Source organism: Tursiops truncatus, chromosome 7, assembly GCF_011762595.2.
Source record: "Tursiops truncatus isolate mTurTru1 chromosome 7, mTurTru1.mat.Y, whole genome shotgun sequence".
Taxonomy (NCBI): Eukaryota; Metazoa; Chordata; class Mammalia; order Artiodactyla; family Delphinidae; genus Tursiops; species Tursiops truncatus.
In genome coordinates, this window is record NC_047040.1 from 3,250,317 (window position 1) to 3,276,717 (window position 26,401).

The 26,401-nt window shown below is 55.8% G+C and overlaps 2 protein-coding genes across 4 annotated transcripts; one reads left to right on the forward strand and one right to left on the reverse strand.

The window, feature by feature from the left end:
• The first annotated feature begins 3,134 nt into the window (after positions 1-3,134).
• Positions 3,135-18,569, forward strand: RAB17 (RAB17, member RAS oncogene family). Its single transcript, XM_033860366.2, has 5 exons — positions 3,135-3,291; positions 11,965-12,116; positions 13,363-13,488; positions 16,239-16,332; positions 16,602-18,569. Exons 1-5 carry the CDS (start codon positions 3,135-3,137, stop codon positions 16,712-16,714), a joined length of 642 nt encoding a protein of 213 aa, XP_033716257.1. The 3' UTR covers positions 16,715-18,569.
• Positions 18,570-22,855: 4,286 nt separating this feature from the next.
• On the reverse strand, positions 22,856-25,777 carry PRLH (prolactin releasing hormone). 3 transcript variants are annotated; one of them, XM_033860367.2, is made up of 4 exons: positions 25,632-25,647; positions 24,613-24,725; positions 23,625-23,756; positions 22,856-23,126 (listed from the first exon to the last, which is right to left on the reverse strand). In XM_033860367.2, the coding sequence occupies exons 3-4, from the start codon at positions 23,698-23,700 to the stop codon at positions 22,963-22,965; spliced, it is 240 nt and encodes a 79-aa protein (XP_033716258.1). In that variant the 5' UTR covers positions 23,701-23,756; positions 24,613-24,725; positions 25,632-25,647; the 3' UTR covers positions 22,856-22,962. The 3 variants fall into 3 exon arrangements, with proteins under 3 accessions (XP_033716258.1, XP_073663068.1, XP_004332287.3); XM_073806967.1 differs by lacking the exon at positions 25,632-25,647 and adding an exon at positions 25,307-25,546; XM_004332239.3 differs by lacking the exon at positions 24,613-24,725 and having other exon boundaries at positions 25,632-25,777.
• Between the last annotated feature and the right edge of the window lie 624 nt (positions 25,778-26,401).

The window sequence follows — 26,401 nt, forward strand, 5'->3', positions numbered from 1 at the left end:
AGCCCACTTTTTGACAAGCTCCCTGGGGTTGGACTGGCTGTGCAAACTATGGGGTTGAAGCAGCGTGTCTCTCTAGTTATGACTTGCTACGCCATCCCTACGGATATGCGCGAGACATTTATTGAGCACCTACTGTCATCTCAGTGAACACTGTCTTTGCTTTCGTGAGCAGTTACAGCCCGGCGAGAGAGAGAACCAAGAAAAAAATAATTCTGCGAATTAAGGGAGAGCTGGAAACGGATCATTTCCGTCAAGAAGAGGAACAGGGAGCTGTGGGCCCCACCATGCAGAGACTTTTCTCTCTTTTATGCACTGCTATTTATGGGGACTGGACACACGATCGGGGGTGAGGGGGTGGGGTAGGGGTGGCAGCTGTGAGACCAGACAGGAGGCTGCGGTGGGAGAGGGATTGCATCGAGGTGAACAGAGAGAAGAGAGCAGATGTAGCAGCTTCTTCACCGTAAGGCAAATTCCCCAGATGATTAGGCCGTGGGGTTGACAGATAAGCGGCTCTAGCAACCTCTGAACTTTGAGCCAATATCTTTTTGTTATCTTTCCTGCGGCTTCTATCCTCATTCCGGACTCTGATTTGCCCTTTGGCCTGTAGAGCTGAATCCTAGGCTGTCATTTTATCCGTGAGGGCCAGCCACTTTGGGGGGCGCCCCCATTTGTTCCCGGTGTTTATTTTATTTTGCCTTTGAGTTTAATTTCTACCAGTGGATCGGAAATCTGTAGAAGGACTGCTTTGAATTCCTGCATGGGTGGTGGGTTCTGGAGAGAGGACCGGCCCCTGCAGAACTGCATTCCCCAACCCCCGGGGCAGCTGCGGGTCTTCGGGATGCAGAGGAAGTCGCAGGGTGCCCTGGTGGGATGTCATCCGTTGACACAATTAAGCATCCTCCCCGATGGTGAAACTTGACAGCATCCCATGGAAGATGGGGCTCCAGACATGCTTTCCAGTAACCATTCAGCTCTGCTGTGTCCCTTTCGCCAGGGAGTGGATGGGCCTGTGAACCCTTCTCTGCCAAACCCTGTAACTCCAGTCACCTTCTGTTTAGAAAGTCTTGTTGGTATTTAGGACTCCGTCCTGTTTGCTTTTAAACTTTGATCCCAAACTCGATTCTTTTCCTTTTGTCCCCACAGCGCAGACCAGACCAGTCTGTGGCTGTGGCTGCCTGTTGGGGACAGCGAGGAAACCGGGTCTGCTTCCAACTGCTCTCGCTTTTCTCCCTCCCTCTTCAAAATCCCTTCCCTTCCTCCATTCCCACCCACTGCAATGAGGTGGGAGAGGCTCTGTTCACTGAACGGGCTAGCTCTGAGGTGGGTTTGGGTATTTTTCAGGGGAAGTTTTCTCTAGATGTAATCCAGAGAGTAGACGAAGACAAAATGATAACAGTGGAATGCCACCAGTTTGCAGCCCCCCAATGAGACAGTGGACGTAGGGACAGTTTTCAATGGCTGTTACCTCCTGAGGAAATGCCCACCACACTCATGACAGTATTCTTGCCAAAAGACAGCCTATATCCAATCAGATTTCTGTTCTGAGCCATCAAGCTATAGAAAATCAGGGTTCAAGGGAACACATTCAATGAAAACTTAGGGATGCAATCAGCAAAATCCAGACTGGAAACTACAAGGCAATCTGATTTCTTCAACAAATAAATTACAGAGAAAAAGAGGATGCATGTACATATACCGAGATTTGCAGGAGAATTAATAGGATGTCTAGGAATTCCCTCAAACTAATCTTCGGAGGAAGCGGGGTTTGGGGATGTGGGTGAAACAAGATTGGCCACAGCTTCTAAGGTCGGATCTTAACAAACGCACCGGGAAACAGAGGAAAGCTTCAAGTGAGCTTTATTAGGGAGCTGCTCCCGGGCGAGGTTCACTGGTCCGAGAGAAAGGGGCCAGAGAAGTCGTGCCCGGGCGAGGGTTGGGCAAGATTTTATAGGGGAAGAAGGGCAAGGGGTGTGGTGAATCTGGGAGGGCGCAGGGCATTCCTTATTTGGTGGTCTTTTCGGGTATCCTGGTGGACTGTTAGTCCCGCCCCTCGAAAGGCGGGAAGGCTGGGCTGGGTTCAAAGTCCCCAGGTCAGTTCCTGGAACTGGGTGGTCCGGAATGTCTCCAGGGCAGTTTCTGGAACTGGGTGGTCCGGAGAATTTCGGTCTGATGCAACCTGTGAATCTGATTGTGTTCCCCTGCCTCGGGCCAGTTGGCCTTACACAGCTGATTCTTGTGGAGGTGGATGATGGAGATCTGAGGTCCACCAGAGCGACCTCCATCCTCTCTGTTCTGGTACATGCCTGAAATTTTCTACAATGAAAACATGTGCAGGGTTTGCCCAAATTAATTTTGATCACAGAGCCGTTTTTCTCCAGGGCATATCACTGTGGGTTCTGAGGCTTTCAATACAGTGGGAAGGAATGCAATGTTTTGAGATCCTTGAAACACCAAGCTTTTTCTTGAAACACCAATTTGAATCCATGAACCACAGCTGAGAGAGTGCTGTACCTTTTAGGTATTTCAGAACCTTTTTGGAATAAGTCATAGGTTTTTCAAAAGTGAGAGGTGATGGAAAGAGGGCAATGAGCCAGTGTGATGACTCGCACACGATCACTACTTTGCAGGGTACGAAGCCGTTCATATGCATAGGCCCCTGCCGGGCACCGTGCACACGCTTTGCAAGCACCTCACAACATTTCCACCCTGTCCGGGGGTGAAAAGCCCCACTTCCCACCTAAAATAGGGAAACCCAGTGTGTGCTCTGTGCCAGTCCTCTCAGGAGGCAGCCGTCATGGTGGAAGAGACACCTCACTGGGAATGAAAGCTTCGGTGTGAAATTTGGGCTCCGCTATGGAAAAGCCTTCCGTTTCTCTGTGTCCACTCACTCATTCATTCAGTCACTCATCCATTCACTCACTCACAGCAGGCGTATATTATAGCTATTGCTCACCCCACGTTCCAGAAGGGGAGATGGGGTGCAGAGTGGCAAGCCAGGTGCCTCTGACGTGGAGCTCCTTTCCATTCAAGGCTGTCTGTATTCATCCAGGGCAGCAGCGTCCCGGGGGCCCACTTGCTCAGAGTATTTGGTATCTGACATTCAGCCTCCATCCATCATTGTCTCTCTGCAGGGCATGGCGCAGGTGGAGGGGGTCCCCCGGCCCGGGGCTGCCCTGGGCCAGGCCTGCATCTTCAAGCTGGTTCTCCTGGGCAGTGGTTCTGTGGGCAAGTCCAGCTTGGCTCTCCAGTATGTGAAGAATGATTTCAGGAGCATCCTGCCGACCGTGGGATGTAAGTGACGGGACAGGGCACCCTTCCTTCGTCTCCTGGTGGGGGAGCCAGGGCTGCTGACCCACACGTGGGGCACCTGGGGATGAGGCCACCTGGGAATTTCCCAGGCTCTCCTGGAGCCTCGGGCAGTGCCTGGCACGTGCAGGGAGGGCATGAGGTCCACCCCAGGCAGGCATGCACACGGGATCCAGAACCCAGACAGGTTTCAGCTCAGCTGGAGTCTGCGGGGGCCGGGGAGGGGGCGGGTAGTGTATCCGTGACAGAGTTTCTGGCCCCGAAGGGTTGGGTGTGTGAGGGCTTCTGCTGGTGGAGGGGGGATCCCAGAAGAAGAACCTGCCTCCAGGCTCGCCACTCAGCCCTCTGAACAAGCCGGCCTCTCACCCTGGCTGGTTGCTCTCCTGCTGACGCTGCTCCCTTTCTGCCTGGACTCGGCTTACCCGCCTGGCCTGGGCTGGCGGATAGGGTGGGTGCTGTAGGAAGGGACGGCAGGGAGGGAGGCCTCTCTCACTGCACTGCTTAAAGAGGATAGCAAGTCGTGGCTTTCAGAGGGGAGGGACTTTGGCGCATCTGTGGATAACTGGTCTCCTTCACATCCTGTCTGGGGGTGAAAAGCCCCACTTCCCACCTAAAATAGGGAAACCCAGTGTGTGCTCTGTGCCAGTCCTCTCAGGAGGCAGCCGTCATGGTGGAAGAGACACCTCACTGGGAACGAAAGCTTCGGTGTGAAATTTGGGCTCCGCTATGGAAAAGCCTTCCGTTTCTCTGTGTCCACTCACTCATTCATTCAGTCACCCATCCATTCATTCACTCACTCATCCATTCATTCACTCACTCATCCATTCATTCACTCATCCATTCATTCACTCACTCATCCATTCATTCGCTCACTCAGCCAAGTATCTGTTGGGTGTGGCCTCTGTCCCAGGCCCACATTAGGTGTGGAGGATTCTCTAAGATGCCAAGCAGACACACCAACGTAGAAACAGAGCACAAAATTCAGCAAACGGTATTAACTCCTTGGGGGCCCTCAATCTTCTCAGAAGGGTGGTTCCTGAGTCCCTGAGGAATATGCAGCCCGAAGGGATCTGCCAGGGCCAGGCCCCCAGAAATAGTGGTGAGAAGGGCAGAAGCAGGGAGAAGGGCTGGCCCCAGGACGGGAACGCGGGGAGAGCTGGTAGAGACCGTGGATTCAGGCCGGCTGAGGGGCGCGCAGGGCCACCTCTTCTCCATCAGCAGGAAAGTTGACACCGCTCACCTGTGATATCAGACTGGGCTTTAAAAAAATACGACAAAGTGCCAAGTCTGGCTTCAAGTGGGTTTCGTTGAGAGCAGAGACCACAGAAGGGGGCCAGGCCAAGCTGGGATTTTGAGGGCTGTGTCCCTGGGTGTGAACCTGGATTCCAGTTCAGGGGAGGGAGACAGCAGGGACCAGACCGGGCGGCTTGTCGGGCTGGATCTCACTCTAAGACCGAGGTCCGAGGCCACGGCTCCCAGGGCCCTGCTTGTTTATGCACATAAGGTTCTATGGGGACACAGCCCCGCGCATGCCTGTGTGTCCTCTGTGGCTGCTTTCCCTCTGCAAGGGCGGCTTTGAGTTGATTGCTGGCAACGCTGACAGTACATCCCTCGAAGCCTAAAATGTTTACTACAGGGAACTTCCCCTCAAAAGTTTAGGACCCCTGCTCGAGAGCCAGTATCCCGGGAGGCAGTGGGCGGCCAGGGGGTGGGCTCCAGCAGGCATGGAGTGGCCTGGGGACTCACGGTGAGCCGAGAACTTAGCTCAGTGGGCCCAGGGAGGCCTGCAGCTCTGACCTACCTTGTGGGGCAGAAGAGGCCCCCCACACAGAGCCAGGCCGAGGCTGCGGGAGGTGCTGGCGTTCTGTATTTCCGGGGAGGGAAAGGGGAGTGCAGACAAGCTCGCTAACTCTCCCAAGCGAGAAACCCGCAGGTCCAGCGCGCTGCAGCTCGTGGACGTGGACGGTGGGTGGGGCGCCCTGTCTCCCCAACCCCAGTCACCTCCACCGCTTCCTTTAGCTCCAGCAAGTCGGGGGCCAAGCTGTCACCCTCTCCAGGCTGTCCAAGTCACCGTGCTCTCTTCAGGGGTCCTACGAGGGTCAGGAGGGTGCACAGAGCCTGGGCTTGGGTCAGGGTTGGGGGGCCTTTGCTTGGGTGGCAGGCCGGGGTGCACCCTCTCCACTCTTGGTCCTCTGCCCGGCCCCGGCCGTGGTCCTCTGCCCGGCCCCGGCCGTCCTCCTCCTGCCCGTGCCCCTCCCCCAGGCCCGGGCTCATCTCCCCAGGACCCCGGCTCTGCCCTGGGGCTGGTGCCCTAGGCCTTGGCTTCCTGGGCTGCCGTGGCCCGCAGCCCTCTAGGTGGGTTTAGCGGTCCTTTATTCAATCAACAACCAGCCTATTTATGGAGCACCTAGTAGGTGCCAGCCACTGAGCTGGGTGTAAGGGACGTAGAGATGAGTGCGCCCTCCTTTGCTTTGAGGAGCTAAATTCCCTGTGGGAATGACGGTCTCCGCCACGTACATCTCTGGGCCTACTTCACATGCCTTGTACACCTTGTGATGTTCTTACGACCTTTGCAGGTGGATATGATAACGATGACTAAGTTTTTATAAAAATAAATAAATAATATTATTTATTATAATATGATATTTAATCACATATTATATTCTATGTGGTTTTATTAATTATTATGCTATGATAATTATTATATTATTATAAAAGCAGACACTCCCCCCTTTTTTGTTTTTTCTGGTTTGGCCACGCCACACAGCAGGTGGGATCTTAATTCCCTGACCAGGGATCGAACCTGCGCCCCCTGCTTTGGAAATGCAGAGTCTTAACCACTGGACCTTTATTTTATTTATTTTTGGCTGCTTTGGGTCTTCGTTGCCACACACGGGCTTTCTCTAGCACGGCGAGCGGGGGCTACTCTTTGTTGTGCTTCTCATTGCGGTGGCTTCTTTTGTTGCAGAGCACGTGCTCTAGGCCCACGGGCTTCAGTAGCTGTGGCATGTGGGCTCAGTAGTTGTGGCTTGCGGGCTCTAGAGCGCAGGCTCAGTAGTTGTGGCGCACGGGTTTAGTTGCTCCGCGGCACGTGGGATCTTCCCGGACCAGGGCTTGAACCCGTGTCCCCTGCATTGGCAGGTGGGTTCTTAACCACTGTGCCACCAGGGAAGTCCCTCTGTGTATCCCTTGAGGCGGAACCAGGACCCTGGCCCAAGGCTGCTCTATTGCTTCTTGGCTGCCCCTCCCTTGTCTCTGCGTCCTCTCCCTTCCCTGATCAGCAACGGTTCGAATCTGCCCTCTGGAACTCAGGGAAGGTCATGGGGGCTGGAGTCTGTTCCCTACAAACAAAAGCAGGGGACAATGGAAAGGCTTCTGTGCCCAGGAGCCCCCCAGGGTCCTGCTTGGTTTCAGTTGTCACCCTTTCCTGCTGCCCCCTTTCCTCAGACGGCCACGCTCACACTCCCGAGGGCAGCGGGGGGACCAGGGCCTGGCATGTCTTTGGTGGTGCTGCCTTCAGGGCAGGCCGGCTGCAAGACACTCCAGCCCTGGGGAAGAGCGGGGGTCCCTGGGCCCCTCCAGAGGGTCTGGATCTGTCGGTGAGTGTGTGGAGTGGCCCCGCAGTGGAGGGTTACACAAGCACTGGGCACAGCTGTGCAGAAGAGCGCCCGGGCCGAGACAAGGTTCCAGCCACCCTGCGGCAAGACCTGTCCTTCCAGAGGAAGCCGGAGCCGTAAGTGTGGCAGGCGGTGACAGACTCTTGTACCCGAAGCAGAGCCTGAGTGGAATTGAGCACAGCCTCCCGAGGGCGTGGCCTGCTGGGAGGAGACCAGAACCCCCTGAACTCCCGGCTGCCCCAGCACCACAAAGCCCGCCAGGCCCATCTGAGAGACGGGCTGGCAGGGGAGGTGGGCCGCTGCCAGACGCGCTTATGGTGGCTGGGAGCTTGGAGCACCAAGAGCTCCCGCAGACCCCTCATCCTGGAATCCTGAAAGGCAGCAGCAGGGGAAATTCCAGCCCAGTTCCCTGCCCTGCACGTTGTAGTGACATCTTTGGAGGGGTGGTGACATCTAGTGCTTGCGTTCGGATTTGCTGGCAGAAGCCAGTTTGGACCAGCTGGGCCTTGCCTGGGGCGGCGAAGGTTCGAAAGGTGCTGGATTTCGCCCCACCTCCCTTCCCTGCTGAATGAAACATTGCTGGAGCCCAGGTGACCCTGAGAAGTCACCCATGTTGTGTTCCCTTCCACCGGGAAGCAGCTCGTGACTTTTACAGAAAAGAGAGCGCCCCAGAGAGGGTTTCAGTGAGCAGGATAGGACGTTTATTTAAATTAAAAGGTCAAAAAGCAAAACGTTTCCTTGTGTTAACATTTAGTTGAGACACCTTTTAATTGGGGGCAACAGAATGCAAGTTGAAGAACAACCCCCAGTGAATTCTCTTGCCATTCGTTGCCCACTGGGGGTCCATTCAGCTCAGCAAGCGGAAGGCACGCCCGCTTCCAGAGGCTGGGGAGGGGGCCGGAAGCGTCCCCAAGTGTCCCCACTGCTGGGGCTCCTGTGTTGAGGTCTGCTGGGGCCAGAGGAGGCTGGAGCCCTGCTTTGTGTCACCATATAAAGCAATGCCAGGTGGCCCCGGTTCAGAGCATCGTCTGGTAAAAATGTGCCGGTGTGTCCTCTCCACCAGCGTATTCTAGAAACGTGGACAATTCTGGGTTCTGGGCCTGGTCCTGCTCCCACATCCCAGCTTGTTGCCAACATCATTTCAGGAAAAATCTCCCAGTCTGTCTGAATATCTCGGAAGTTTACTTTTTAATCACTTTTGGCTTTAGCTGTGAACAGGTAGAAAATGTGGTCAGTGGGTTTCTGAACAAGGAAGGTGATACATGTGGGCTCTTTTGTGGGTTGGAGCCAGGAGTTCACGGGGCAGGGGGTGGAAGTTTGCTTTGGATACCAGCCCAGGGGCCCACCTGGGGGGTCTGTGTCTCTCTCCAGGGGAGACGAGGTGCTGCGGTCTGTGAATATCCAACAGCCGCTCATGCCACATCATTGCTCCGTGTGAAAACCCTGCGCTCCTTGGAAATCGGTTGGGATTTTACATTGATTTAAACTCAGCCACCAGCCATCGTTTTCAGAGTAGAACAGAAGCTAAGATTGTTAAGCGAAGGAGGCAAACCTGAATTTTATGCCCACCTGTAACCTGGCGGTGATGACTTTTAGGCTGAAACCAAAATCGCACACAGAAGTGTGATTTGACCTGATAGCAAACAGACAAAGGGTGTGGATCAAAGGCTGCTGTTCCCAGGCAGTGACCCGGGAGAGCGGAGAGGGAGGGGAGGAAGGGGCGTCAGGTGCCACACCCTGCACCTCCTCTCTTTTCTCCTGGGTTTGACAACCGCCCTGGGAAGAGGGCACTGTTGACTCTTGGTAAAGGAGGAAGCTGGGATCTCTAAGGTTGAAGCAAGCCGACAGAGTTTGTTGCAGCTGATAGACTTCCCTCCAAGGCCCAGGCGTGGCCCTCACCCTCAAGACCTCAACAGTCTTAATGGAGCTTCTGTCCTGCTCCATCCTGACAGTAGCCCTGTATGAGCTGGGAGCTGTCAGTCCTACTGTTGAGCTGAAGACGGCAGCTTTCTTTGACCTGGTGTGGCGTTCTGCTGGGCTGTCATAATAAACACCACAGACTGGGTGCCTTAAATAACAGAGGTTTATTCTCATAGTTCTGGGGGCTGGAAGTCCAAAAGCGAGGTGTTGGCCAAGGAGTTTTCATCCTGAGCTCTCTTTTGGCTTATGGGTAGCTGCCATCTAGGTAACTGGCTGTGTGCTTCCATGGCCTCTTCTTTGTGTTTGCATGGAAGGGAGGGGAGAGAGAGAGAGAGAGAGCAGACAGACAGACAGAGACAGAGAGACAGAGAGAGGAGACAGAGGGAAGAAGAGAGAGAGACAGTGAGAGAGAGGGAGTGCATTCTTACAGAGGCACTAATCCCATCCTCAGGGCCCCACCCTCATGACCTCATGTAACCCTAATCGCCTCCCAAAAGCTCCATCTCCAAATACTATCATACTGAGGGTTAGGGCTTCTATATGTGAATTTTGGGAGGATACAATCATTCGGTCCATAACACCTAGGAAGTGTATCTGACTTCGAGTTTGTGGACAAGCAGAAAAATCCAGGATGTGCAGGCAGAGGGTGGATCAGCGGTTTCCATTTAGGAGTCACCCCAAACTAGATTCTCATGAGAGAGAATCATGATCTTACCCTTTCTATGCTAAAAATCTCAGCCCAGACTTGTCTCTTATTCTCTGTCGGTAGCAAATTGAATCGTGTCCCCCAAAAGATTCGTCCTCCTCCTAATTCCCAGTGCCTATGAATGTGGCTTTATTTGGAAAAAGGGTGTTTACCGATGTAACTAGTTACGGATATTCCTGGATTTCGGGTGAGCCCTGAATCCCATGACCAGTGTCTCTGTAACAGGAGAACACAGATGCAGAGGGGGTGGCCATGTGAAGACAGAGGCAGAGACGGGAGAGATGCACCTACAAGCCAGGGACCACCAGCGGTTGCTGGTCCCCACCAGGAGCCAGGAGAGGGTGTGGAACAGATTCCCTCTCAGAACTTCTGGAAGGAGCCAACACTGGAAACACCTTGATTTTGGACCTCTGGCCCCCAGAACTGAAAGGATAAATGTCTGCTGTTTTTAGCCACGCTTTTTGCGGTTATATTTGTTATGACAACCCCAGGGCACTAACACACTGGCCTTGGAGTGAAAAATTTAACTCCAAGCATGTGGCTACATTTACCAGAATCTCCCAACAAGCTTCCAACCCAGCCCGGGTCTGGGCAGGACAGAAGCTTTGCCTGGAGTCTCATCCCTGGTCCCTCCCAGTCCCTGGTCTAGTTCTGTATATGACATACCCTATACGCTATGGGGGCAGAACATCTTTTTTTTTTTTGCGGTACGTGGGCCTCTCACTGCTGTGGCTTCTCTTGTTCCGGAGCACAGGCTCCGGACGCGCAGGCTCAGCGACCATGGATCACGGGCCCAGCCGCTCCGCGGCATGTGGGATCTTCCCGGACCGGGGCACGAACCCGCGTCCCCTGCATCGGCAGGCGGACTCTCAACCACTGCGCCACCAGGGAAGCCCAGAACATCTTTTTTAAAATTTATTTTATTGAAGTATAGTTGATTTCTGCTGTACAGCAAATGACTCAGTTATACATACGTATATTCTTTTTCATCCTTTTCCATTCTGGTTTATCACAGGATATTGAATACAGTTCCCTGTGCTCTACAGCAGGACCTTGTTTATCCTTCCTGTATATATACTAGTTTGCATCCATCCCTCCTTCACCTCCTCTCCCCCTTGGCAACCACAAGTCTGTTCTCTATGTCTGTGAGTCTGTTTCCGTTTTGTAAATAGTTCACTTGTGTCATGTTTTAGATTCCACATATAAGTGATATCATATGGTATTTGTCTTTCTCTTTCTGGCCTACTTCATTTAGTATGATAATCTGTAGGTCCATCCATGTTGCTGCAAATGACATTATTTCATTCTTTTTATGACTGAGTAATGTTCCATTGTATGTATGTACCACATCTTTATCCATTCATCTGTCGATGAACATTAGGTTGTTTCCATGTCCTGGCTATTGTGAATAGTGCTGCTGTGAACATTGGGGTGCATGTATCTTTTTGAACTATAGTTTTGTTCGGATATATGCCTAGGAGTGGGATCGCTGGATCACATGGCAACTCTTATTAGTTCTTTGAGGAATCTTCATACTGTTTTCCATAGTGGCTGCACCATTTTACATTCTGGGGACAGAACATCCTGGTGTTAGTAAATAACTATTTTAAAGCCACAACACTTTGGAAAGCTATGCTAAGGGGAAAACAGTCTTCAAATGAAAGGTGGATTGCCCAATATGTTGAATGAATGGTTTGGGGATAGACCTTTCGTTGTGTGTACTTATTAAGCAGGGACAATAGTGCATAAAAGTCCTTGCTCTCCAGGTGCTCCCTGTCACCAGGGGTGACAGATGAGAACACGGAAGTCTACCTGTGCAGTGGGTGAGTGATAAGCACAGGCGGGCTACTGTAGACCACGCCCAGGGAAGGGGGCCCCAGCACTGCCCCAAGGGCTCACACTCAGAGACCCGGTGGACATGTAGGGAGGTGGGGAAGAGGAAGGATTCCAAGCAGAGAGGTCAGTGGAGAAGGGAGGTCAGCAGGGAGAGGTGTGGGTCAGGCTGGGGGGTTAGCAGGAGGCCGGGAAGGTTGCAGGGGAGGAGCTGGTGTGACCGTCAGCATGCCAGCTACCTCGCTGGACACCCACGGGGTGACCCTGGTTGTCAGAGACCCTTCCATGCCTCACATAGTCCAGAGGATTTGAATAGGACCCTGAGAGTCTATCTTCCCACCCAAAGCCTCTGTGGAATCTGCAAAGGTCTGCAGCAAATTCCTTGCCACTCTTTGCTTTTTCTGGAAAATGCCATCTTCTAGAAGAGGTGTTTGCTGAGCCTTCCCCACTGAGGGTGACAGGAAGCACAGGGCTGGCTGTCTCTGGCTGGTTTGCTGAGCCCAGGGTTCACGCTGGCCCAGGCTGAGCCGTGGATAAAGACCTCGTCCTCCATGTAAAACTCCTTCTGGGCTTCTGTTTCAGGTGCGTTCTTCACAAAGGTGGTGGATTTGGGGGCTGCGTCTCTGAAGTTTGAGATCTGGGACACGGCTGGCCAGGAAAAGTACCACAGCGTCTGCCACCTCTACTTCAGGGGTGCCAATGCTGCGCTTTTGGTGTATGATGTCACCAGGAAGGTGAGGCTCACCTGGGTGTGTCCCCGCCCTCCCAGGCACATGGATGCAACCTTCTGGCGGCATTACGTGACTGACCTGTGCTGGTGCTTTATGTTAAAATCGTGAGCACCAGTGGAGAATCCTTCAGTGAAAGTCAGTCACCTCCTCCGGGAAGCCCTCCCTGACAATCCCTTTGCCTGCTGCACAGTTAGGTTTGCGCCCCTCCGTGGTCCTCTTGGAGTACCCAGACCAGTGCACCCCCATCCATCACTCACGATTCCTTGGGTGCCCACGGAGCTGGTGAGGGGGGTGTTATGAAAACAGGATACAGCCCCTGGCTGCACATCCACTACAGAATCTCATCGGGCCAAACAGCAGTGAGCAGATGCTTAGTGTACCAGCAGGGAAGGGTGGGGTTCTATGGGAGTTGCCAGGAGGGGCACCATACTTCCTGCAGGAAGGCTCTAGCTGAGACGTTGGGAGAAACAGGATTAGCCCTGTTGGGCAGGGCCGGGCAGGGAGGTGGTGGTGGGCATGTGAGTGGCGAGGGGGAAGGGATTTCCGGTCAGAGGGCAGTGCTGGTGGAATTAAGGAGGTCGAGTGCCGTGCGTGGAGCCCCTGCAGTGCTGAGAGCAGGCCTACTGGGTCAGCATGGCTGCAGGGGAGAGGGGCTGCGTGGGACCCAGGACACAGGCCCCGCTCCCGGGTCTGTGGGGCACTGCAGTTAGGATCAGGGTTTGGTGTGACAGCCACTTCCCCACAAAGTGGTCCTTGAGGGTATCGTGGAGCAGAGGCCCCTAGAGCTCCAGGTCTGACTCGGAACCTCCTGCAGCCCCCAGCCTCCTGCTGGCTGGGTGAGGACAGAGCTGCCTTCGGCCCAGACCACCCGAGGCCAGAGAAAGACCAGCTACCCCTGCTCAAGGGGCAGAACAGCCCTTGGGGCCCAATATAAGGCCAGTTGGATCATGTGCCATTTTATGTTAAAATCGTGACAACCAGTAGATTCCTTCAGTGAAAGTTGGTCACCTCCTCCAGGAAGCCCTCCCTGACAGCCCCTCTTCCTGCTGCACGGTTGGGTTTGCGCCCCTCTGTGGTCCTCCCGGAGTACCCAGAACAGAGCACCCCCATCCATCCCTCACGGTTCCTTGGGTGGGTCACTTGGATCCTGTGTTTTACGCAGGGTAGCTACCGACACTTGCCTTGTCCTTCCTGGGATGGCTGAGGAAGACCACCGGGTTTGCCTGACAGTCCTGTTTTCCTTTCTCAGGCTTCCTTCTGCAAGGCGCGGCAGTGGCTGAAGGACCTGGAGGAGGAGTTCCACCCGGGAGAAGTCGTGGTGATGCTGGTCGGCAACAAGACGGACCTCAACCAGGAGCGGGAGGTGACCTTTGAGGTGGGCCTGGAGACGGTCATTATGTCCCCGGTGCAGGAGGGGGGAGGGACCCCAAACACACACGCCCACCTACCGACACACTCATACACACCCCCCCCCCACGCGCACACACTCACATACCACTTTAGCTTCCCTCCTGGGCGAAGGTTTCTGGTCTCTCCTGGGAAGGTCAGACCCAGAGGTGTCTGCTCCTGGCTGCGGGGAGAGCTGCGAGCATGACCGCAGCCTCCCGAGGGCTGGCAGGGGCGGGCGCAGTGCAGGGAACGGTTTCCATGAGGAAACCACGACCCTTCCCACCCTCGCTCCTTCTTTGAGTAATGGCGGGTTTCAGATCTTTCTCTTTGTGTTCAATAAACTGTTCAAGAAGGGGCAAATCCAAATTTTTTGCTAGGAAATGAGCAAGGGAGAGAGAACCCGAAAGCTGCAGCTCTTCTGTAAAACGACCAACAGCAGAATAAATGCTCTAGGCGGTTGCTTGTAAAGCGGGGAGAGCCTGAAGCAGGGAGCAAGGGGTTCACGCGTGTGTGTACAGGACGCGTGTGTGTACAGGACGTGTGTGTGTACAGGATGCGTGTGTGTGTGTACAGGACGCGTGTGTGTGTACAGGACGTGTGTGTGTACAGGACGTGTGTGTGTACAGGACGCATGTGTGTGTACAGGACGCGTGTGTGTGTACAGGACGTGTGTGTACAGGACGCGTGTGTACAGTGGTGTCTGTGTGTGTGTATGTGGGGGTGGGTTTTAGGAGAGGCTCTGGGAGGAGGGGCAGATGAGGGGAGAGCGGGACGGGGAGGGTGCTGGGCTACAGCGCAGGGCAGGAAGGGGAGGAGTCTGGGGGCAGGGGGCGGCCACGGAGGCCGTGCTGGGTAGGCGCTGGGGCTCAGAGGCAGAGATCCCAGCACCGGTGTTGGGAGTGGGGGCTTTATACCGGGGCAGCCTTGAGTCCCTGGGGTGGGGGCCTGATGGGTGATTTAGGAAGAGCGTGTGGGGCCCAGGTCAGGCCGAGGTGGGAGACGGGGCCTGGGTGGGGAGACCCACTGGAGGCCGGGGCCCAGCTCAGGGACGGGAGGGGTCTCCTCTCCGCTCTCCCAGGACCCCTGCCCGCGGGAGGGGGACCCCGTGGCTCAGACTGCACGGAAGCGGCCGCCCTGGGGCCTGGGCTGTAGACCCTGGGCGCCCAGGCCCCGCCCTGGCTTCTTGTTCCCTCTGAGCTGCCACTGAGCTGGGCGTTGGGGGCGGGGGGCAGACCCCGGAGCCGCAGGTGCCTGGCTGGGCAGAGGCCAGTGCAGCTTTCACATTGACTTGGGGGCTTTTCATCTTAAAATAATTTCAGAATTACAAAAACTGTTGCAAAAATAGTACAAGAAGTCCCTGTCGGCCCTTCTCCCGGCGTTCCCAAATGGTAACATCTTACGTAAGCGCGGAACAACGAGCAAATCAGGAAACGAACATTCGAACTGCTTTACAGCTGTCGCTCAGATTTCGTCATTTCCCCACTAACGCCCTTCTCTTGGTCGCGGGAAAGCTGCCCCTAGATTTGGCCGTTGAGAGCGCGCCCCTCCGCTGGCCCTGCCACCCGCCCTGTTATTCCTTGAGCGCTTCCTTCCTTTCTGGCTCACCAAGTTGTTCCAGGTTCACCTTTGTCCTTTCTCAGCCCCAGCCCTGGAATCAATCATTTCCCCAAAGAGCCCTGGTTCCTAGTGCCGGGGAATGAGTTTAGGAGTCAAGATCTGTGCACTGGATGTGCTCATTCCACGGAGGGTGAGGTAACCGTGGCTCCCATCCTGGGGAGCCTCCAGGACAAACTGGCAGACGGAGGGCTGGGGACCTGTAATGTAGGGGCCAGAGGCTCATTGGACCCGAGGACAAACCCCTAAAATGACCCCATCTGGAACCCCCAAGCTAGTTGGGCAAAGGGGGGTATTTGAGTTTCATTCATGTGACCCAGATATGAGCTACCTGAAGTCACCGAGTCTTCAGCTGTACCAGGTCACCTTGTCCTTTAAAATACAAGTAATAATGTCCCCATCCCTGTGTCTGGGAAAGGGCTGAGAAGCTCGTTGGGGGGTGGTGAAGAGCAAAGCTCTGCGGGCCAGGCTGGGGGTGGGGGGAGTAGACACCGCCGGGCGCCATGCTGTGGGCACGGCCGGCCCAGCCCCCAGGGGCTGGCTCAGCGTCAGGCACTGAGCACTGCGCCTCCTGGGAGGGTCCGGAGGCGAGGGGCCTGCACGGGGAGGCCCCCAGCTCCTCCTTCACCCCGGCCTTCCCATGAACGCTTCTCCGCTTCTCGGCCACACGAGCAGCCCTGGTGTTTCCCAGACGCCCTTGCTCTGTACACCCTTCACTCCACGTAGGTCGGACCCCTGTGGGACGGTGGTGGGGGACCCAGAGAAGGGCCGGGCTCCCACCAGGCTGTCCCCACTCCCCTTCCATGTTTCCTCTGTTCTCACTTGGTTTCAGAGCCCACCGGTGCCAGAGAGCCGTGGTAGGGGCAGGAACCTCGCCAAGGAAAGCATCCTTGGACCCCGCTGCGGGTGCCGGGCTCCCCTGCCAGCGAGCACCCTCCCTGCCCTGCTCCCTGGTCTGGGCCTCCTTCTCTGGGAGCCCCAGAAACAGAACTTGAGGAATGACGTTCTCTGCTGGTGCAATTGTTTCTCGGTGTTTCTTGGGTCTTCCTGTTAGAAGGCGTCTAAGTGTTCTTGGGAAACTTCTGATGATTAATGTGGGCTTTCTGTGGCCATTTCCGTCAGGAAGGGAGGGAGTTTGCAGAGAGCAAGGGGTTGCTGTTCATGGAAACCTCGGCCAAACTGAACCACCAGGTGACTGAAATCTTCAGTGCTGTCGGTGAGTGACCAGCCTCCGACCCCAGAGCAGGGGGTGGGGGGACCATCACTGGGTCTTCAACAGGTCTTCTTCTCTGGCAACCTGGGACCCAGCAGAACGTCCCCAGGGCCTGGAAAGTGGGCAGGAGTCAAGGGCCCGTGTTTCCTGCTTCCTGGAAAACATCAGGGAGGGTGGGACCCTGGGGGATGCCAGGTGTGCAAGGCGAGTGCTGGGCTGGGTTGGGGGATTTTCCTCCCAACCAGGCCACGTCCTTCTCCTGTCGTCCACAGCCCGAGAGCTTTTGCAGAGACAAGAGAAGAAGGAGGGCCAGAAGCAGCAGGGAGATGCACGGCTGGCTCTGAATGAGACGCCCCCGGGGCGGGGCAGATGCTGCGCCCGCTAGAAGGGGCCACTCCAGGAAAGGCCGTGGGGAGGATGCGCCCAGCCCACAACCCACTGGTCCTCAGGGTGAGCCACCGCCAGCTCCACGTCGCTTGTGGTACTTATCCCGATTCACTGTTGATGCTGGCTTGCTCCTGAGTCCTAGAGGCTCTGCAAGAGGGCATCCCTTAGAATAACCACCTCCCAAGCTGGTGGGAATCATTCAGGAGAGGGTCCCATGTCCAAGGCTCCCAGAAGGTGTCAGCTCCACCTCTCAGACACCAGATACCGACTGAATCCCTGATGTCCTGGGGGGTGGGCACGCATGGCCCTGCCCTTAGCTGCCTGGCCACCGGACACTGGAGAATGAAATGGTCAGAGGGGAAATAAAGATCGGAAAATCACCCAGCATGCACTTGGTGTTGGGCAGGGGGCTGCCCGGGGGCTTGGGGCCCCCCTGCTCCTGGGAGGTGGGAGAGGGGACAGCAGGCCCAGCTGCAGGGGGCAGTGCCAGGGAGAGATGGCGTGACCATCATGGGGCTGGGCCCGTCGTCACGGGATCTCTGTGAGGTTCCCCCGAAGGACGGTGCCTGACAGAGGGCAGCTGGGGATGGGGGTGGGGGAGTCAGGCCCCCTACTCTCTGCTCCTCTCTGTGAATGCGAAGTGGTGCTTGTGCAAAGCACGCCAGGACTCAGACTTCAAGCCGAGGTGCAAATTGTATCGCGTATGAGTTTTTCTCCGAAAAGTAAACCGATTTCTATCATGTGGTCCTTTTTGTTTTTCCAAATGTTTTTTTATTGTGGTGAAAGTCACATAATATAAAACGTACTATTTTAACCACATTTAACTGTACAGTTCGGGGGCACTAAGTACATTCACATTGTGCAATTCTCACCATCATCCGTCTCCTGAAGTTTTCACTTTCTTAAACGGAAACTCTGTCCCCATTACACCCTGAGTCCCCATTCCCCCTCCCCCCTCCCCTCCCCCGACCCTGGAATTTATCAATGGACTTTCTGACTCTATGAATCTGGCCATTCTATGTACCTCGTGTAAGTGGAATCAAACAGTATTTGTCTGCACCTACTGTCTATTGGAATGCATTTTTAGGGTTAACTTTATATCACATGGTCTTCGGTGAGTTTGTAAGCTGGGGGTCTGTTCCTGCACATCCTCTAGGAGGGCTCATGGTGAGTAAATACTGAGGGGCCCCAGGCGCGGGCTGTGGCTGAGGTGGGCACAGGACATCTTTCTGGTGGTGACACATCATGGGCTCACCTTGTTCCTGCCTTTAGAGAGGCCCGATGGCTCTTCTGTATGAAATTTTAAATAAGACGACATTGTCATCCCCCTGAAAAAGGTGGCTTCACTATATCAACTGTAACTTCTATATCAACAGAAACGTAAAGCATCCTTCCCCATTGACGCTGAGCTCCTGGACGCCCCAAAAGCACTCACGCGGTCTTTTTCCTAGACAATTTCCAGGTGAAACCTGACAGCTTGGTGCTGTGTGCCCTGCAGTTTCTGACTGCAGTGAATTTTTGTATGCGACTGTTCCCTTGTAGGTGAAGTACGTGAGGTGTGAGCCCCTCTGTGTAAGGCTGAGTCCTCATGCTGTCTGTTCCCCCACGCTGGGGTAGCAGGGGCACAGCGCGGGACCCACTGCAGAGGCGGCGGGAGGCTGAGGTGGCCCCTGGCCACTAGATGGCGCGCCAGCATCGCTGAAGGCAAACCCCACCGCCCCTGGTCTTTGCGTCCTGAATGCTGCTTTGCTGACAGTAAGGCTTTCAGAGGAGTATCTGACCCGTCCATGATGAAGTAGGGAGTGGGGAAATAATATTTGTAGGATGCCCACATTTCTGATTTTTTTCTCCCGTCTTGCCAGGCTAGTAACACTGTGCTAGAAGTTATTATTAAAACATATTCTTTGACTCCTTGCCACTTGGCATCCGTTCACGCTTCCCTCCCTTCCCCCAAGATGGGATGGGGTGCGTTGTGATCCTGGAGCTGGGTTCCCCGTTGCCGGTTGTGATAGCCCCTTTTCCTCCCCTTCTCCCCCACGAGGCAGGTGGGGCTCAGCCCTGCAATGGAATCACCTAGGAGCCTTTGCAGGCAGCATCCCCGTGCCCACCAGAAGCTCTGGTTAAATCCGTCTGCAGTGCGGCTTGAGCCCTGGGAGTTTTGAGCCCTCCTGGTGACCTAATATTCAGATAAGGGGGAGCTCTGCCATGAGGGCAGGGGTTCTGTCTGTCCTTCCTCTCGTGGGGCTGCCGGTGCCTGGTACGATGTCTGGTACATGCCAGGCACTCAACAAATACGTGTCCAAGAGAGGACAGGAGCCGATATTCCCAGTGATGTAAAGAAAAGGCATGTTCTTGTACGAACAGCCTCCACCCCAGCCACCGCAGACGTTTATGGAAGCCTCTCTCTGCGTCAATGCTTCTCCCACCTGATCTCAGCCCGTCCTGGACCGTGAGGTGGTGGTAGGGGGCGTGGGCGTAGAGCCTGGGAGGCGATGAGCCCGTGGGGTTGCAGGTGCTCAGGGGAGGCTGGTGGGTGAACTCGCCGTCCTGCCCGCATCCGGGGAAGCCGCCCCAGTCCTTCTCATGAGCCGGGCTGTGTGCGCGCGTGCGTGCTCGTGATGGAGGCAGGAAGCACAGAGAGGACGAGAAGCAGCGTGTGGGCGCAGCCCTGCTGTCCTGCCTGTAGCCGTGACCCTTCCCATCCCCCTCTGCTTCTAACGCCTCCTCCAACTTCCCTGGAAGAGCCCCCTGTGCCCAGAGGGCTGACTCAGGAATCCATTCTTTCTCTTTTTCTTTTTTTTTGGTACCTTTTTTTTTTTTTTTTTGCGGTACACGGGCCTCTCACTGTTGCGGCCTCTCCCGTTGCGGAGCACAGGCTCCGGACGCGCAGGCTCAGCGGCCATGGCTCACGGGCCCAGCCGCTCCGCGGCATGTGGGATCCTCCCGGACCGGGGCACGAACCCTTGTCCCCTGCATCGGCAGGCGGACTCTCAACCACTGCGCCACCAGGGAAGCCCCGTTGGTACCGTCTTTAAAAAATTAATTAATTATTTTTGTCTGCGTTGGGTCTTCGTTGCTGCGCGCGGGCTTTCTCTAGTTGCGGCGAGCGGGGGCTACTCTTTGTTGCGGTGCGCGGGCTTATTACGGTGGCTTCTCGTTGCGGAGCACAGGTTCTGGGCGCGTGGGCTTCAGTGGTTGCGGCACGCGGGCTCAGTAGTTGGGGCGCACGGGCTTAGTTGCTCCGCGGCATGTGGGATCTTCCCGGACCGGGGCACGAACCCGTGTCCCCTGCATCGGCAGGCGGATTCTTAACCGCTGTGCCACCAGGGAAGCCCCAGTCTTTTTCTTTTAAAATGTATTCCCTTTTTGAAGGTCTCACTGGCCAAACTTAGGACAATTTGAGCATCAAGAATGATTTGTAAGTTGCTGAACAAAAAAGAAAAAAAAAAGGGAGGAAAGGAGAAAAAAGGAGAAATATCTCCTTTAGAAGAATCCCGCTCCTACACGTGGAAGGAATTAGAGAATCACCATTGTACAACCCATGATGTAACAGTTGATCCCAGCGAAGGTATTCCATAAGGTTTACATCATTGGCTGTGAGCCCTTTGGGAAACAGGCTAGTGCCGTGGGTCCCCAGGACCTCTGTGGATCGCATAGTGAGCAGACGGGGAACCTGAGAGATTTTTACAGTTGAGAGATCCTCTCCGTAAAGGGCCAGACTTGGCACCGGTCAGAGCGGGGCCCAGAGCCCACCATCAGGTATGATGCTGTAGGACAGACACAGAGCATTCGTGCCCTCAGTGGTAACCGAGTCCAGTTCTGCCCCTAGACCCACTGCTCAGATTACAGGAAATACAGTGGGGGGGGGGACAGGAGAACAGGGTGACAGCACTTGGGGGAGCAGTTGACAGGTCACACGTGTGGATCCGTTCTACAAGATAACACATCCGGGCCTTTGTGAAAGTCAATGTCGTGACAAAATGAGATGATCCAGGAGTGATGAGAAATAACTGAGGGTGACCTTGAAATTAGATTGGAGCCTGGCTTCCAAAAAAAAAAAGAAAAGAAAAGACAAGTAAGATTTTGTTGCCCTATTTGGGGATTTTTGTGTATGGACTAAAAACTGGATGACATTAGGGAATTATTACAAAATGTTTTAGGCATGGTGATAATTTTGTGGTTATGTAGGAGATTGTCCTTAGTTTGAGGAGAAAGATGCTGAGATTTCTAGGGGAAATAGGATGTCTACAGCTTACTTCCAAGCGGTAGAGAGAGAGGAGGGGAGGTGGCAGGGAGAGAAAGTAAATACAGTGATAATTGCAGAATTTAATGCAAGGTATTAGATGTCATAATATTTTTGTGATTTCTTGTAAGTTTGCAAACTTTCATAATAAGAATTTGTAGAAAACATAACATCTTCCATCCCTCTACTCCTCTGGGCTCAGAAGATGTATTTGTTTCCTGGGGCTGCCCTGACAGGGTATCACGCGCTGGGCGGCTGGAATCCGGAGCCCTTCATCACGCTGACGTTGCCGTGTCTGCGTCCTGTGGGGCTGTGAACTCTTTTGTTTAAAGTGTACGACTGAGTGGCGTTTAGCATGCTCACCACCTCGGGCCGGTTCCCAGACACTTCCATCCCCACAAGGAAAGCCTGTAGCCATGGCGCAGACCCCAGCCCCTGGCAACCACCGAGCTACTCTGCCTCTGTGGATTTTCCTCTTCTGCACCTTTCATATTAATGGAATCGTCCACTGTGGGACCTTTCGTGTCTGGCTTCTTTCACTCTGCGTCATGCTTTCAAGGTTCATCCATGTGGTAGCATTTGAAAGGACTCCTTCCTTCTCATGATCGAATAATAATCCGTTGTGTGGATGGACCGCGTTCTGTTATCCATTCGTCTGTCGACGGGTATTGCGTTGTTTCTACCTTTTTGGCTGTTGTGAACTGTGCTGCTGTGAACATTCCTGTACAAGTATTTATTTGAACACCGGTTCTCAGCTCTCTCGGGTATGTACCCACGAGTGGGAGGGGCCGTGTGCTAACTCCAGGTTTAACTTTTGAAGAACCGCCAAACTGCTTTCCTGGGCTCTCCACGCTGCCTGCCCTGGCCCAGCACCTGCCTGCCCCGGAAGCAGACCCGGCTGCTCTCCTGTTCCCCCGTGCGCATCCACCCCGGGGAGGTGCCGACGCTGCGGGAGCTCTCCCCTGGGAGGGGACTGGCCTCTGGCCTCCCTCTGGCCTCCCGGTGGCTGGGAAGGGGGGCAGCCCTGGTGCAGCTCCATTTGGGTGGTCTGGGCCAGCTCAGCCTCCTCCAGCTGGCCAGGGAGTGTGACCCGCCTTCCTTGATTTGGAGCAGGGATGGCTGGTGTCTGGGGTCCTGCGGGCTTGCTCTGCATCCTGAGCCCTCCTGAGTGTGGATGGACAGAAGGAGTCCCGTGGTCCGGGCAGGCTCCTGGGACCCTGTGGGCAGAGGCCTGACGGGCCCTGAGCTCTGGGCTCAGAAGCAACTGGTTAAACCTGCCCTGCCCCCCACCCCAGTGCTGGACTAGGGGGTGCGCCTTGGAGAAGGGGGTTCACGCTCACAGCGCATCCACACTTGCTGGCTGCACCAACCTGAGCTCAGGAGTGAGGGGGGTGGTCATTAGCCCCAGGTTCAGGCGTGGGAACCGGGGCTCCGAGAAGTTAGTGGCTGTGTGTTCCCTGATGCCAAAGCGAGTTCCCTTTGAGACAGGACACAGGGACGTCCCCGTGCGATTTGAAAGGGACGCAAGCTGGGGTTGAAATACGTGAACCTAAGAGTACTGGAAACAAGCCACCCGTGCTTCTTTTTCTCCCCTGAGTACCAACAGGGAGGCGAGAAGGCCTGGGGCAGAGAGAGGGCAGGGCAGGCCGGGGGGCGGGGCTGCCCTCCACTGGGGCCTCCTGCGTGGTGGCCTCGTGCAGTGCACAGCCTGAGCAGCCATTCAGGGCGGCTGGGGGAGGGTGGTAGGAGCTGCAGCGACCAAGGACATCCCAGCCTCCCTACTCCATGCTGGGCGCCCTTGGACAAGTCCTAGAGCCTCTGGGCTCTAAGGGTCCTCTAGGCTAACGTCCCACGAGGGAAAGCACCTCCCGCTTTGTCCCCACACAGACACTTGCAAACAAGGCCAGCTGCTTTTATTGGGACTGAAGGGGACGTAGCCTGTGGAGGAGGGGGCGGGGGTCTGGAGACAGGCCCCTGGGGCTATTCCTGGAGGAGCTGAGCTGTCAGCCCCCCTGGGAGGGCTCAGCGCCTCCTGCCAGGGGGAAGCAGGCCGGCGGGCGCTGGAGGCCAGGCTTTGGTCCATCCCCCAGGGCTGCTCTCCTCCGGCCAAAGCGGCCCACAGGCCGGATTCCACGGCCCGTGTACCAGGCAGGATTGATGTCGGGGGCTGGAAAGAGAGAGAACAGCGTGTGAATGCACGTGCCCCGGTGTGTGCAACCGCGGTGGCAGGGCCCAGTGCACGCAGCTCACTGCTGCCCAGTCGCCAGGCCATGCTGGGACCTGCCCGTGCAGGAAGGGTGCCCAGAGGGCCTGGCCAGGCCGTTTCTGGGGGGTGCGGTGGCTTCGGGAAATGGGAATTCAAGCTCACACCAGGACGAAGTCCCCCTTCCCTTCCTGTCCCCACAAGCCCGTTCTCATGGGCAAAGTGGCCTCAGCCCCAGGCTGCCCTGGTGGTGAGGAGAGAAGCCCTCCCCCGAACGTCGGGCAGGGCCCTTGGGAGCAGGTGTCAGGGACGCTGTGGGGAGAGGTCTGGTGGGCAGGAGGCCGAGCCCCCAGCCCTGGGGCACTTAGCGAGGATGGTGCCCCAGCTCAGGAGGCGGCCGGGCCCCCACCGTGACCCCGGGGCGGAGGGGTGGGAGGGCAGGCCAGGGGTCCGGGCACTCACTGCGGAGCTCCGTGGAGTGCTGGTGGGCCAGGCCCAGCAGCAGCAGGCACAGGAGCCAGGCCCCCGGTGCGTTCATCCTCTGGCTCCTTGAGAGGCCCGCTGGAGCTGGGGTCCCACACGGGAGGGTGCAGCCTGGGGCAGGGGTAAAGGTGAGAGCGCATGAGGGCGCGTGCGCACAGAGCTGGGACCTTCAGATAACGTGAGCGCTGTGCATGTCAGAGTGGACGTGCCCATGTGCGTGAGCGTGTGTATGTGTGAATGCACGCGTGCATGGGTGTGCACCTGTGTACGACAGGGTGTGCGTGTGTTTTCACGCCCCTGTGTACGTGAGGGGGTGTGCATGGGGTTACACGCGTGTGCAGGCAGCTGTGCTCTGCTGCGCGTTTCTCTGCTCTGCTGGGATGGCAGTGAGCACAGAGGTAGCAGGCGACCTGGCTCTCTGCACAGTCCCTTGCTCCCCTGGGGACCCCAGCCTCTCCTCCGTACAGTGAGCACTAAATGAGGTGACCACGTGTGTGGTGGCCTCTGCCGTGCTCAGTCCTGTTTGCAAGGACCCTCTGTCCTCAGAAGGAAGCCGGCAGGAATGTGAGCTGTGGATGTAGAGAGCAGGGCTCTCTTGGAACGGCCCTCATCTGTCTGCCTGTCTGCGTCAGGGAGACAGGAGTGCGGGAGGGCTCCGCACCACTGTGGGTGTGCACACCTGGCCTCGGCAGGGAGGGCAGAGGTGAGCTCATTGCGGGGGAGCTGCCCGGAGGAGCCAGGGTTGCTGCAGAGGTGGACGAGGTGCGGCCCAACCTCAGACGTGCCCAGGGAGGGGAGCCGGGGGGCTGCTGAGCCTGGACCACGCTCAGGGGCCGGGACCCTGGTGCAGGGTTCTTTCCCTCCCTCGGCCCGCTCCCATCCTGCCCTGTGCCGGCTGGAGAACGTCAGCCGCCCGCCGGGCACTGCAGAAGTGTCATCATCTTCCATCCTTCCCAAGAGCACTTACCCTCCCCACGACCCCAGATCCCAGCTGCTGAGTCTCCAAGATCAACGTGCAGCAGGTGGGACCTGTCCTCGTGCAGCAGGACACCCCCAGTACCGGCGCTGGGGGAGAGGGTGCTGAGGGCAACAGAGAAAACTCACTTCTCACCCTGCCGGGGCTGAGGCCCTGAACAGCGTCCATCCCGCAGACCTGGCAGCTCCTTCCGCAGGTGCCCTCAGCTCATAGGGCTGGCTCCTCCCACCCCACCCGCCCTTGGTACTTCAGGAACCCGCAGAAGATGCCAGAGAGGCTGCCTGTTTCAGGGAGGACCCCTCTGCCGACCTTGGCTTTCCAGCCCCCGGAAGGTGCTCTCCATGCAAGAGATTTAAGATGCCCACCCCTTTCCTTTCCAGAGACGTGTTGGGGTGTCTCACACTCAGTGGCAGGGGGACTCCGACTTAGAGGAAATGGAGGTACCATCATCAAAGCAGAGTAATAAAGGGCGTCCCCTGGCGGTCCAGTGGTTGGACTTTCACTGCTGGGACCCAGGTTCAATCCCTGATCGGGGAACTAAGATCCCCGCAGCCAAAAAAAAAAAAAAAAAAAAACCAAGCAGAGTAATAAAGAGATGCACCCAGAGACACTGGGGTGTTTGTTCCTCCCCCTGGGCTGGGACCCTCGCTGGGTGGAGGGCGTCTTAGGAGAACCCTGACAGCACCTGATACCAGAGGAAGGACCTGCCTCCTGAGAGTTGGAGGTTGGCTGTCGCCTGGCCGGCGGGATTCCTGGTCTGCATTCCCAGCAGAGCTGCCTGGACGGCTTCACCTTTTGTCTCCACCACGGACAGCCTTGTGCACCGGGGCCCCGGCAGGCCGGCGTGGCCCTCAGATGCACAAGTGACGTGGTGGCTGCCCCTTCCGTCCCCGCCAGCGCTGGTCCTGGCTGCCAGGACTGACCCCTGCCCGGATGCGGAGGGAAGGTTGACAGAGGAGGGTGGAGTGTCAGGGACCCCCACCCTCTCCAGCACCCTGGGAGCTACTCACCGAGGCTCGCACGAGGCTGGCAGGTGCTGTGACCAGGAACAGTGACCCAGGTAGCAGCCAACTCCCCGCTTTTATAGTCCCAGGAGGAAGCAGTCGACCCGACACCCACCCGTCCCTCCCCGCCCGCCTCCCTCATTGGGCGGAATCAGGAGACAGTTGGTTTTTTTTCTTTTCTTTCTTCTATTTTTTTTTTTTTAACTCTCATCAGCGATGTGATGTGTCCCTTCCTGGGTTATATAATTTCATTTGGGCTGAGTGGTTTTAAAACACATTAGCCTTCCTCCTTCATGCTTTGGGCAATTGCAGTCAGGTGCCAGCAGCCTGGGTGCTCGCAGCTGCGTGACGGCTGACACAGAGGGGACCCTGTGGCTGTCTCCCTCCTCCTTTAAGTCCCAGTTTCCAATGCAAAGGTGAAGGGACAAGCCACCCGAGGCCATCACCACCGAATGATATCCTCGTGATCCTTCCCAGGCACCTACATGGCTTTTCATAGCTGCATTCATTACATGCAAGCCACTTTCGTCCTGCTCCGATCATTGAAAAATTATTTTTTCTAGGCTTTTCCAGAATTGTCATAATTACTGTTTAAAATAAACAAGTTTATTATTATTATAAAAGAAATACATGTATTTCCATTGTAAAATAAATAATAAACAAGTTTATTTTTATTATAAAAGCTATTCATATACATGTGGAAAGATTTAGCACATACAGAAAGCTAGAAAAAAACCATCCGTCATATCAGGGAAGCCAGCCATTTATCACACGTG

Bases quoted from the DNA above. Each gene is read 5' to 3' on its own strand.
- RAB17 (XM_033860366.2), top strand. From the start codon at position 3,135: ATGGCGCAGGTGGAGGGGGTCCCCCGGCCCGGGGCTGCCCTGGGCCAG. The intron at 12,117-13,362 runs GTGAGGCTCACC...TTCCTTTCTCAG, and splicing joins TGTATGATGTCACCAGGAAG to GCTTCCTTCTGCAAGGCGCG. The intron at 13,489-16,238 runs GTGGGCCTGGAG...CATTTCCGTCAG, and splicing joins AGCGGGAGGTGACCTTTGAG to GAAGGGAGGGAGTTTGCAGA.
- PRLH (XM_004332239.3), bottom strand. From the start codon at position 25,767: ATGAGGGAGGCGGGCGGGGAGGGACGGGTGGGTGTCGGGTCGACTGCT. The intron at 23,757-25,631 runs GTGAGTAGCTCC...CCCCTGCCCCAG, and splicing joins CCAGCCTCGTGCGAGCCTCG to GCTGCACCCTCCCGTGTGGG. The intron at 23,127-23,624 runs GTGAGTGCCCGG...CTCTCTTTCCAG, and splicing joins GCACTCCACGGAGCTCCGCA to CCCCCGACATCAATCCTGCC.